Source organism: Pseudophryne corroboree, chromosome 5 (genome assembly GCF_028390025.1).
Source record: "Pseudophryne corroboree isolate aPseCor3 chromosome 5, aPseCor3.hap2, whole genome shotgun sequence".
Classification (NCBI taxonomy): domain Eukaryota; kingdom Metazoa; phylum Chordata; class Amphibia; order Anura; family Myobatrachidae; genus Pseudophryne; species Pseudophryne corroboree.
Genome location: NC_086448.1, coordinates 333,175,114 through 333,187,852, shown reverse-complemented (window position 1 = coordinate 333,187,852; position 12,739 = coordinate 333,175,114). Strand labels below are relative to the sequence as shown.

Sequence of the window (12,739 nt, the reverse complement as noted above, 5' to 3'; positions counted from 1 at the left end):
GTCTTCTGTACGTGGTGCCTGTACGCCGAAAGTGTCCCGCAATTCTTCTGGCCACCGACAGCATCTCTTGCACGCCCCTCTCGTTTTTTAAATAATTCTGCACCACCAAATTCAAGGTATGTGCAAAACATGGGACGTGCTGGAATTTGCCCATATTTAATGCACACACAATATTGCTGGCGTTGTCCGATGCCACAAATCCACAGGAGAGTCCAATTGGGGTAAGCCATTCCGCGATGATCTTCCTCAGTTGCCGTAAGAGGTTTTCAGCTGTGTGCGTATTCTGGAAACCGGTGATACAAAGCGTAGACTGCCTAGGAAAGAGTTGGCGTTTGCGAGATGCTGCTACTGGTGCCGCCGCTGCTGTTCTTGCGGCGGGAATCCATACATCTACCCAGTGGGCTGTCACAGTCATATAGTCCTGACCCTGCCCTGCTCCACTTGTCCACATGTCCGTGGTTAAGTGGACATTGGGTACAACTGCATTTTTTAGGACACTGGTGAGTCTTTTTCTGACGTCCGTGTACATTCTCGGTATCGCCTGCCTAGAGAAGTGGAACCTAGATGGTATTTGGTAACGGGGGCACACTACCTCAAGAAATTGTCTAGTTCCCTGTGAACTAACGGCGGATACCGGACGCACGTCTAACACCAACATAGTTGTCAAGGCCTCAGTTATCCGCTTTGCAACAGGATGACTGCTGTGATATTTCATCTTACTCGCAAAGGACTGTTGGACAGTCAATTGCTTGGTGGAAGTAGTAAAAGTGGGCTTACGACTTCCCCTCTGGGATGACCATCGACTCCCAGCAGCAACAACAGCAGCGCCAGCAGCAGTAGGCGTTACACGCAAGGATGCATCGGAGGAATCCCAGGCAGGAGAGGACTCGTCAGAATTGCCAGTGACATGGCCTGCAGGACTATTGGCATTCCTGGGGAAGGAGGAAATTGACACTGAGGGAGTTGGTGGGGTGGTTTGCGTGAGCTTGGTTACAAGAGGAAGGGATTTACTGGTCAGTGGACTGCTTCCGCTGTCGCCCAAAGTTTTTGAACTTGTCACTGACTTATTATGAATGCGCTGCAGGTGACGTATAAGGGAGGATGTTCCGAGGTGGTTAACGTCCTTACCCCTACTTATTACAGCTTGACAAAGGCAACACACGGCTTGACAAATGTTGTCCGCATTTCTGTTGAAATACTTCCACACCAAAGAGCTGATTTTTTTGGTATTTTCACCAGGCATGTCAATGGCCATATTCCTCCCACGGACAACAGGTGTCTCCCCGGGTGCCTGACTTAAACAAACCACCTCACCATCAGAATCCTCCTTGTCAATTTCCTCCCCAGCGCCAGCAACACCCATATCCTCCTCATCCTGGTGTACTTCAACACTGACATCTTCAATCTGACTATCAGGAACTGGACTGCGGGTGCTCCTTCCAGCACTTGCAGGGGGCGTGCAAATGGTGGAAGGCGCATGCTCTTCACGTCCAGTGTTGGGAAGGTCAGGCATCGCAACCGACACAATTGGACTCTCCTTGTGGATTTGGGCTTTCGAAGAACGCACAGTTCTTTGCTGTGCTTTTGCCAGCTTGAGTCTTTTCATTTTTCTAGCGAGAGGCTGAGTGCTTCCATCCTCATGTGAAGCTGAACCACTAGCCATGAACATAGGCCAGGGCCTCAGCCGTTCCTTGCCACTCCGTGTGGTAAATGGCATATTGGCAAGTTTACGCTTCTCCTCCGACAATTTTATTTTAGATTTTTGAGTCCTTTTTTTACTGATATTTGGTGTTTTGGATTTTACATGCTCTGTACTATGACATTGGGCATCGGCCTTGGCAGACGACGTTGCTGGCATTTCATCGTCTCGGCCATGACTAGTGGCAGCAGCTTCAGCACGAGGTGGAAGTCGATCTTGATCTTTCCCTATTTTTGGAACCTCAACATTTTTGTTCTCCATATTTTAATAGGCACAACTAAAAGGCACCTCAGGTAAACAATGGAGATGGATGGATACTAGTATACTTATGGATGACGAGCGACTGCCGACACAGAGGTAGCTACAGCCGTGGACTACCGTACTGTGTCTGCTGCTAATATAGACTGGATGATAATGAGATAAAATTAAAATATATATATATATCACACTAGTACTGCAGCCGGACAGGTATATATTATGTAATGACGGACCTGCTGGACACTGTCTGTCAGACTCAGCACTGCAGACTCCTAAAGTAAGCTACTAGTATCAAGAAGATAGAAAAAAAAAAAACCACGGGTAGGTGGTATGCAATTATGGATGGACGAGCGACTGCCGACACAGAGGTAGCTACAGCCGTGGACTACCGTACTGTGTCTGCTGCTAATATAGACTGGATGATAATGAGATAAAATTAAAATATATATATATATATATCACACTAGTACTGCAGCCGGACAGGTATATATTATGTAATGACGGACCTGCTGGACACTGTCTGTCAGCACTGCAGACTCCTAAAGTAAGCTACTAGTATCAAGAAGATAGAAAAAAAAAAACCACGGGTAGGTGGTATACAATTATGGATGGACGAGCGACTGCCGACACAGAGGTAGCTACAGCCGTGGACTACCGTACTGTGTCTGCTGCTAATATAGACTGGATGATAATGAGATAAAATTAAAATATATATATCACACTAGTACTGCAGCCGGACAGGTATATATTATGTAATGACGGACCTGCTGGACACTGTCTGTCAGACTCAGCACTGCAGACTCCTAAAGTAAGCTACTAGTATCAAGAAGATAGAAAAAAAAAACCACGGGTAGGTGGTATACAATTATGGATGGACGAGCGACTGCCGACACAGAGGTAGCTACAGCCGTGGACTACCGTACTGTGTCTGCTGCTAATATAGACTGGATGATAATGAGATAAAATTAAAATATATATATATATATCACACTAGTACTGCAGCCGGACAGGTATATATTATGTAATGACGGACCTGCTGGACACTGTCTGTCAGCACTGCAGACTCCTAAAGTAAGCTACTAGTATCAAGAAGATAGAAAAAAAAAAAACCACGGGTAGGTGGTATACAATTATGGATGGACGAGCGACTGCCGACACAGAGGTAGCTACAGCCGTGGACTACCGTACTGTGTCTGCTGCTAATATAGACTGGATGATAATGAGATAAAATTTAAATATATATATATATATATCACACTAGTACTGCAGCCGGACAGGTATATATTATGTAATGACGGACCTGCTGGACACTGTCTGTCAGACTCAGCACTGCAGACTCCTAAAGTAAGCTACTAGTATCAAGAAGATAGAAAAAAAAAAAGACCACGGGTAGGTGGTATACAATTATGGATGGACGAGCGACTGCCGACACAGAGGTAGCTACAGCCGTGGACTACCGTACTGTGTCTGCTGCTAATATAGACTGGATGATAATGAGATAAAATTAAAATATATATATATCACACTAGTACTGCAGCCGGACAGGTATATATTATGTAATGACGGACCTGCTGGACACTGTCTGCAGAATGCGTTTATAAAAACACCACACGACGAGTGTTTAACTTTTTCAGGCAGACAATCACAATATACTGGTGGTCAGCAGACAATCACAATACTGGTGGTCAGTGGTCACTGGTCAGTCACATTGGCAGTGGCACTCTGGCAGCAAAAGTGTGCACTGTACTTAAAATATGTACTCCTGCTATAACTGCTCCCCAGTCTCCCCCACAATTAAGCTGTGTGAGCAGTGAGCACTCAGCACAGTCAGATAATGATATACAGTATTACATATGATGCAGCACACTGGGCTGAGCACAGATATGGTATGTGACTGTGTCACACTGTGTATCGTTTTTTTTCAGGCAGAGAACGGATTAATTAAACTGGTGGTCACTGGTCACACTATCAGCAGCAAGTAGTACTCCTCCTAATAATATGCTCCCCAAAATTTGTGTCTCTCTCTAGTACTCTAGTCTAAACGGAGAGGACGCCAGCCACGTCCTCTCCCTATCAATCTCAATGCACGTGTGAAAATGGCGGCGACGCGCGGCTCCTTATATAGAATCCGAGTCTCGCGATAGAATACGAGCCTCGCGAGAATCCGACAGCGGGATGATGACGTTCGGGCGCGCTCGGGTTAACCGAGCAAGGCGGGAAGATCCGAGTCGCTCGGCCCCGTGTAAAAAAACCTGAAGTTCGGGCGGGTTCGGATTCCGAGGAACCGAACCCGCTCATCTCTAATAATTAGCTCCACCTGTGGATCTTTTAAAATGTATCAATTAGTAAAGGATACACCTGTGCTAAATCAATTAGCCCCAAATTAATAAATTATAAGGTAAAAATAGAAAAAATAGTTTTTCTTGGTTAGAAATTGGGGATAAGAATAAAATATAAAGTTGATAAAACAGGTATTGCAAGAAGGAAATGTTTATGAATTAATGTATATAAAAATGTGTAATAAAAATGAAATAAATGAATAATTAATTTAAATGATACTGATTTGTTCGGCTATGTTTGCTAAAGAAAAGCATTGAGGTCAAATTCAATATTTAACCCATTTGGTTGCAATGTTTGTAGGAAAAAGATCCACTTTGTCTCTTTTTTTCTGAGCTCTTTGCAGAAGTCGCCTCCTCTCCAGTTTTGATTGATTTTATTTACACATTGCGGCAGGCAGATTCCCCCTTTTTACACATTGCGGCAGGCAGATTCCCCCTTTTTACACATTACGGCATGCAGATTCCCCCTTTTTACACATGAAGAAAGAGAATAAAAGAAAGAAAGAAAGAAATTATACTTACCCTTTCCGCTGGCTCAGGCTCCTCGGTGCAGCTTCTGGCAGAGATGGATCACGATTCCCGGGCAGGAGAGAAGGAGGAGGAGGGAGGTGGAGGAGGGAGCCGCAGCAGCGCTGTGTTATTGGTGGAGGCGCTGCTGCTGCTGTCCCTCTGCTTCACTATAGGCTGTCTTCCACCGCTGTGTATGGCTGGGATGCGCTTCGCAGCGGCGGAAGACAGCCTATAGTGAAGCAGAGAGACAGCAGCAGCAGCGCCTCAACCAGTAACAAAGCGCTGCTGCGGCTCCCTCTTTCACCTCCCTCCTTCTCCTTACCCCCGTGACCGCTGCGCTGCGCTCCTCTCCTCTCCTGTGTCCTGCGGGCGGCTGTGTGCTGCGGGCAGCGGTTGCCCGCAGCACACAGCGGCATGTAATGAGTCAGTTTGACTCATTACATGCTTTGGGCCCCTGGACAGTGGCGGGCCCCAGTGTAACGCACTGGTTGCACTGGCGGTAGTTCCGCCTCTGGATCTTGGGGTGTTTTTCTTCAATAGAAGGCCACAAACAAAACTTTGTGCTGCTTAATATTTAGCTGCATTCTTGGATCTGTGGGTGGTCAAAGAGCTTTTTTCCCTCTGCATAATGGTTTGTTTGTGGACCACATCTTACACCAAGAATGCGGGTTTTATATGTGTAAAGCTATCAGTGTAACTAAGGGGGTCATTCTGAGTTGATCGTCATTCTGAGTTAATTTAGCACCGCTACGATCATCTTCCCAGACATGCAGGGGGACGCCCAGCACAGGGCTAGTCCGTCCCGCATGTCAGTCCGGCTCCCCCCCGCACAAGTACAAAAGCATCACACAGCGGCGATGCTTTTGTACTTGAAGAGTAACTCCCGGCCAGCGCAGCTCCTGTGGCTTGCTGGGAATTACTCGTCGCTGCCCCGAGTCGCAGCGGCTTCGTGTGATGTCACGCAGCTGCTGCGGCCCGCCCCCTGCGTGGTCCGGCCATGCCAGCGTTGGCCGGACCGCGTCCCGAAAACGGCAGCCAAACGCCGCCGTGCCACCCCTTCCCGCCCTGCGACCGTCTCTGCCTGTCAATCAGGCAGGGGCGATCACTAGGTAACGACGGCCTTCAGCCGTCTGGCATGTGCCGGCGCCGGTGCATGCGCAGTTCTGATCCGATCGCTCCGCTGCGAACTGCAGCATGCGATTGGGTCGGAATGACCCCCTAAGACATGAAAAAGTACACATTTGATGGCACCTAAGAGCTCCAAAATTAAGTATTCTAGAGAAAACTCGAAAAGTTTCAGTGAATTTAAGGGGTAGTCACATTTTTAAAGTACCTGTAACAAGGAAAGGAAAGTACTCTTTGGTTGGGTGCTCTCATAGAGGCTGATTCTGAGTTGGGAGCAAAGCGAAAAAGAGCAAGTAATTGTTCCCATTGTTGCACTGCAGTTGGAGCGGATTTAAATGTGCAGAGGTATTTATGGGATCTGGTCAGGATACTGGCAGTCAAATACAGACGCCGGAATCCAAACACTGATCGAAATGCAGATGCTGGCATTCTGACAAGAAGCACCATCCCGATGGCAGAAACTCGACCTCCTAGATCCCGAATGAGGTGGACCGGCCCGCCAGGCAAGTACGCTGCGGGAGGATTGGGGGGGGGGTAGCAGTAGGATTGGGCTGCAGGGAAGGAGGTTATGTTTAGGCACCCCTGGAGAGGGTTAGGTTTAGGCTGCAGGAAGGGGGGGTTAGGTGTAGGCACCCCTGGGTACGGTTAGGTTTAGGCTGCGGGGGGGTCCTTTTAGGTTTAGGCTGAGGGGAGGGAGGGTTAAGTGATCCCCATGTTGGGATTTTAAGCAATGGAATGCCGCAGTCGGTCTTCGGGCAGCCGGCATCCTGAACGCCAGCATTTCCTACCCAATGCAATATTTACAGGTATAGATATTATTGAGAGGGTTGTGTCCAAATTCAAATCTAAAACTAAAACTGCCCGGCATGTGTGGGGTACTGTTGGTGTCGAACTTGGGCATGAAGGGCGCATCAGGGAATGCAGTGGTAGGGGCCCAAGCTCAAAGGGTGTGGACAGCCACCACAGAGTGACTTGGGCAATCATTATAGCTTATATGCAAAGGAGGGAACAGAGATGTGTCAGGACCACCCACTTTGGAAGGAGGTCTATTCGTCATGTAGTTTCCATAGAAGCAAATCAAGCACCCAAATCCATCCACGATCTGGCTCCACCAAGTTGTTGACCCGTAGAGAGAGGAGTTGTGCCCACTGGAAATTTGCCCTCTAGACCTGTGGGCCAGTCCGGCCCTGGCTACTGTGCATGCACAAGCTGCCAGTATTTACCCTGCATGCAAAAAATAAATGTATTTGCACCCCTTGCATTGAAACATGGTTTGTTTCAGATTCAAAAGTATTTTCTTTTTTTTTTATTTGCTCCCAACTCAGAATTAGGCCCATAGTCAGTATTAAACTATAACTTTTATTAAAGTAGATTAAATATCGTGCTAACACCACAAAACAATATTAGACGTACTAGATACATATAGTGGTAAAATCTAAGGATTTAGGCCTTAACAAGTAAAAGGGTGGAAGTACAGTTACTTCCCTACTGGAGATGAATATGAGCGTGAGGTTACTTAGAGTGACCATATTATCCCTTTTACCTGGGACGCTCATGGATTACACAGGTGGTTCTGTGGCTGATTAAAACCAGCTGAAATGTAGGCTTGAAGTCAACCAGCCACAGAACCTGTGTACTGCATGAGTGTCCCAGGTAAAAGGGATAATATGGTTACTCTAGGAACTTATTGTATAAATATCAGGACAGTATCTCAGCCTATGAGGCTGGCCACTATGCTGATGATCAGGTGAAAAGATGAATACATGTACTGCAAATTAGAGGGCACGCTAATATTTATACGTCACAGTCCTGGTAATAATGTAACGTCAGTTCTTGACCATAGATTAGCCATGGTGATCTCTGTCGAATATGTATTCCAAAGAAAATACAGTAATTGTTAAACTCATATAAATCAACAAATTAGGTGTCAATACATGTATATCAGAAAAAAAATACAATATCCCATAACATTCTTGCATTTTCTTTATTTGTAACTTGACAGAGTATCAGCCGATCCAGCATATTTGTGGAAAATATCAACAAACAGAAAACCCAGCACTCACCAAAGTAAGCTCACTTATCTGCAACAATTCAATAAATAAATGATGGGGGTTTAGTTAGTGGATTGGCCAATGCACGGAAGCCTGCAAACCGATCGCCAAGGTACCCCACCCTCAAGCAGGTCCTACACTATCTCAGAGTCTTAAAACCTGACTACTTCACTGCAATCACAATCTAGCAGGCAGATGATGTGAGTAACAGCAGTGAAGTAGTCAGGTTTTAATACTATGTGATAGTGTAGGACCTGCTTGAGGGTGGGGTATCTTGGCGATCGGTTTGCAGGCTTCCGTGTATTGGCCAATCCACTAACTAAACCCCCATCATTTATTTATTGAATTGTTGAGGATAAGTGAGCTTACTTGCTTACTTTGGTGAGTGCTGGGTTTTCTGTTTGTATGTATTAGAGCGATGTGGTCATGGGCTACATGCACCCCACCCTGTGAGTGGTAAGTGCAGCTGTGTATCCCTCTTCTGGGATGGCGAGCGCTGTGTTACGTGCACCCCACCCTTTGAGTGGTTACTGTATTGCTGTACCCCGATTCTGGGGTGGCGAGTGCTGTGGTTTTCTATTTGTGTATGTGGAAAATATCAAGATATAAAATATTTGTTAGTCATGACAAAATAAGATCTGGCTCCTGTCAAGTGCGTGCTACAGCAGTCAACATCGTGTGAGCGAACATCAAGAGGTCATTAGTGAGTCAAAAAGATAGCAGTAAAGGTGCATGCACACGGTGCGATTTGAACTACCAATATGGACTTTATAGTCCATATCGGTAGAAAACATAGTACACATCGCACCGTGTGTATACAGCTTGCAATGCCGATGCACGCTCCCGCTGGGTCAGTATAGCGAGAAAAAATAGACACTGCAGGTAGGTCAATTTTGACTAGAAAGTGTACAATCTAGTTTCTAGAACAGTCAAAACTGTATATAGTCAAAATTGTACATAGCCAAAATTGCACCGTGTGTATAGTCAATATCTGTAGGTCTGGGCTCTGGGGAGTTCAAGGGAAATCGCAAAGTCAATATTGGCCTTTAGGCAGAATCACACCGTGTGTATGCACCTTAAGTTGAATGCCTAATGTTGTAAATAGAGCAGGAATTCATAACAAATTGATGGTGCAAAAGAGAGCACTCTGAGTAAAGAAACAGAGTGTGCCTGCAGAGCATAGGTTCTCAAACTCAGTCCCCAAACAGTGCATGTTTTACAGGCTTCCTCATAGGGGGGGTCATTCCGAGTTGTTCGCTCGTTATTTTTTTCTCGCAATGGAGCGATTAGTCGCTAATGCGCATGCGCAATGTCCGCAGTGCGACTGCGCCAAGTAAATTTGCTATGCAGTTAGGTATTTTACTCACGGCATTACGAGGTTTTTTCTTCGTTCTGGTGATCGTAGTGTGATTGACAGGAAGTGGGTGTTTCTGGGCGGAAACTGGCCGTTTTATGGGTGTGTGTGAAAAAACGCTACCGTTTCTGGGAAAAACGCGGGAGTGGCTGGAGAAACGGAGGAGTGTCTGGGCGAACGCTGGGTGTGTTTGTGACGTCAAACCAGGAACGACACTGACTGAACTGATCGCAGATGCCGAGTAAGTCTGGAGCTACTCAGAAACTGCTAAGAAGTGTCTATTCGCAATTCTGCTAATCTTTCGTTCGCAATTTTACTATGCTAAGATTCACTCCCAGTAGGCGGCGGCTTAGCGTGTGCAAAGCTGCTAAAAGCAGCTTGCGAGCGAACAACTCGGAATGACCCCCAGTATGACAAGTGAAATAATTAGCTCCACCTGTGGATCTTTTAAAATGTATCAATTAGTAAAGGATACACCTGTGCACCTACTGGGTCACCTGGCATAGGTGAACTGTTTGGGGACCTGAGGACCGAGTTTGAGAACCTATGCTGTAGAGAATCGACTCTGTTGAAGTGGTGCTGTGGGCTGTGGTACTGGTGGAATCCCATCTGTGCACAAATGGAATCCCCAATAAGTCACATGATGTGCGTTACGCTGCAGTTTGGTCACATAGGAATTATTAGATTACTCATTCTTATACCATACCATCTTATTCTATACCAGTGATTATATGTTTAAGTTCCTACTCTATTAATTAGGCACTTAACTCATGCTGTGGGTACTGTGACATGTTAGTATACCGGTAATAAAAATAAATTATAGGGAGCGCTTGAATGATTGTGAATATATGAGGTGATATGTGTAGGGTAAGTGTGTATTGCAATACCTGTAAAAGAAAAAGGTTTATTAGGTAAAAATGTTTAAGCTCCTTTGGGCATGTATAATGTTAGCAGTCCGTGCGGGAAATGACAGCGGCGGGTCCCGGTAATTGCCGGCGGCTGGAGCCGCAAAGGTAGTAGCTGAGTCCAGTACTGACTGTCTTTCCCTAGCTGATTAACCTTTGTTGGTAGATCTTGTCCTCTCCGGCCGGCTGGTTCCCTTGGTGTTTTCCACAGGCAGGTGCTTCTCCGTGCGCTGCTTGGAAACTGCAGTGCTGCTGCGCTGATGTTAAAAGTCACTTTCCTCTGTCTCCACAACGGGCACAGCTAACAGGGCGGCCAACGCGTTTCGGGCTATTTCCAGCCCTTTGTCTAGGATAACGCCCATGATCTGAGGTCTCTCCTTTATAGTAGAACATGCTGCTTTAATTAGTTTCAATTAAAAATCAATTAGCCCCAAATTAATAAATTATAAGGTAAAAATAGAAAAAATAGTTTTTCTTGGTTAGAAATTGGGGATAAGAATAAAATATAAAGTTGATAAAACAGGTATTGGCAAGAAGGAAATGTTTATGAATTAATGTATATAAAAATGTGTAATAAAAATGAAACAAACGAATAATTAATTTAAATGATACTGATTTGTTCTGTTATGTTTGCTAAAGAAAGGCATTGAGGTCAAATTCAATATTTAACCCATTTGGTTGCAATGTTTGTAGGAAAAAGATCCACTTTGTCTCTTTTTTTCTGAGCTCTTTGCAGAAGTCGCCTCCTCTCCAGTGTTGATTGATTTTTTGTATTGCCATAAATTTCAAATCTGCAGGGTTTTTATTGTGAACTTCAGAGAAATGTTTAGAGAGGCTGTGTGTCTGAAGCCCCTTTCTGATGTTGAAAATATGTTCTGCGACCCTAGTTTTGAGTTTTCTCTTGGTTTGTCCCACGTACTGGAAGCCACAAGGGCATTCCAGCAAGTATATGATCCCTTCCGTATCACATGTGATACAGAAAGGGGGACGCTCATTTAGCAGTGATACCCACAAAATCTGAGAGAAATAGTTGGTATGCTCTTACATCAGAGCCTTTAACAAAGGGTTATTATTATTATTATTATTTTCAATCTAAACGCAGAATTGCGTTGTTGGATTACAGTATCTTTTGTCTTAACATTAAACACTGTCATCTATAGGAGAAAATGTGGAGACACAGGATGAGAATCCAGAGTCTGGCGTCCAGTACCTACACTGACGATGCTTCTGTGGACTTGGAGATTGCCGATACCAGCAAGCTGCTTCATTTTGCCAGATTCCAATCATCGGCAGTATACAGACACATGGATGTTAGAGTATTGATGTAATGCAGTATAATAAATCTGTTATTGTTTTTAGGTCATGTTACCCACAGTCAGCAGTTTACCTTTCAGCATACAATAATTTACATTTATTTGTGAAGACATTTTATAGCTATAAAACGTTGCTCATGCTTTTTACCCAGTTCGTGTTTACAAATTGACTATAAATTTCCAACAGTATGTACAAGGCAGCAACATACAGCTACAGAATATTTCTCTTGAGGTATCTAATGCAATAAGTGAAATAATTCCGCTATTGTGTCATTAGCCAGCTTGTCATTTTTTACAAAACAATTTCCAATTGTCAATAGCATAAGGAAATCGCCTTATGTAGCAGTTTCCAGATTTAGAGCCATGTACCATATTGTATAAACTGTAGTAGATATTTCTTCCAGTAGTAAAACATTGAGTATTCGTTTTTTTTAGTAATGTGAAAATTGGAAAATGTTCATTACTTTTTATGAATAGGATGCAAGTACAAATTCTTAGTACATTTATAGTTATAAATTTATACATGACAGGTTATTTTTTGAAACATTCATTAAGATTCTTGCTTTAGATATTTTATTAAACGTACTTTTATTGAAGTTCTTTTGCTGCTTCTGTAAAGTGCGCCTAGGCCTAAACAGAGTGGAGGCGGCCATTTTGTTGGCCAAGTCATTTGAATTTCCAAGAATACAGCCTACCATTTTCTGCCAATGACATCACAAAAGCTGTAATAGTGAATTGAAAGATAAACTGCAAATTTCTGTCAAATATTGTTTTTTATATTCTCCATAGAACTGCAAGTCACTTATTTAATAAATTCAAGCAATTTGAACATACGTAATAGGAAGCTCTTAAAACGTTTAATTATTAAACAATTTTCAAATAATACATTTTGCATTTTTGGTCATTTTAATATGAGAAATGGAAATCTCTATAGAAATCAAATTTTGCTATGAAGTCATATAGTCTACACACACAATGTAGGTCTAATTTTCTAGATTCAGTCACCAATAATTGTATATTCAGATTAAGGGGTATATTCAATTGAAGTCGAAAACTGCCGTCTGTTGAAAATACGGCAGTTTTCGACTTTTTAAGGTCGAATCCAGATTCGACTTATTCAATATTTTGCAAAATTTTTCAACAAGTCGATAAATTCGACTTGTTGTAAAGCACGTGGATCGGCGA

General features: G+C 44.0%; 1 protein-coding gene across 4 annotated transcripts in view; it reads left to right on the top strand.

Annotated features, from left to right (window-relative positions):
- The window catches only part of BBS9 (Bardet-Biedl syndrome 9), an 853,332-nt gene extending 840,893 nt beyond the window's left edge, over window positions 1–12,439 (top strand). For all 4 annotated transcript variants that reach the window (XM_063922539.1, XM_063922541.1, XM_063922538.1 and 1 more), the window contains one exon: window positions 11,402–12,439. In XM_063922539.1, the coding sequence (XP_063778609.1) occupies window positions 11,402–11,460 (59 nt within the window). In that variant the 3' untranslated portion in view covers window positions 11,461–12,439. The remainder of the gene's footprint in view (window positions 1–11,401) is intronic.
- Window positions 12,440–12,739: the final 300 nt, after the last annotated feature.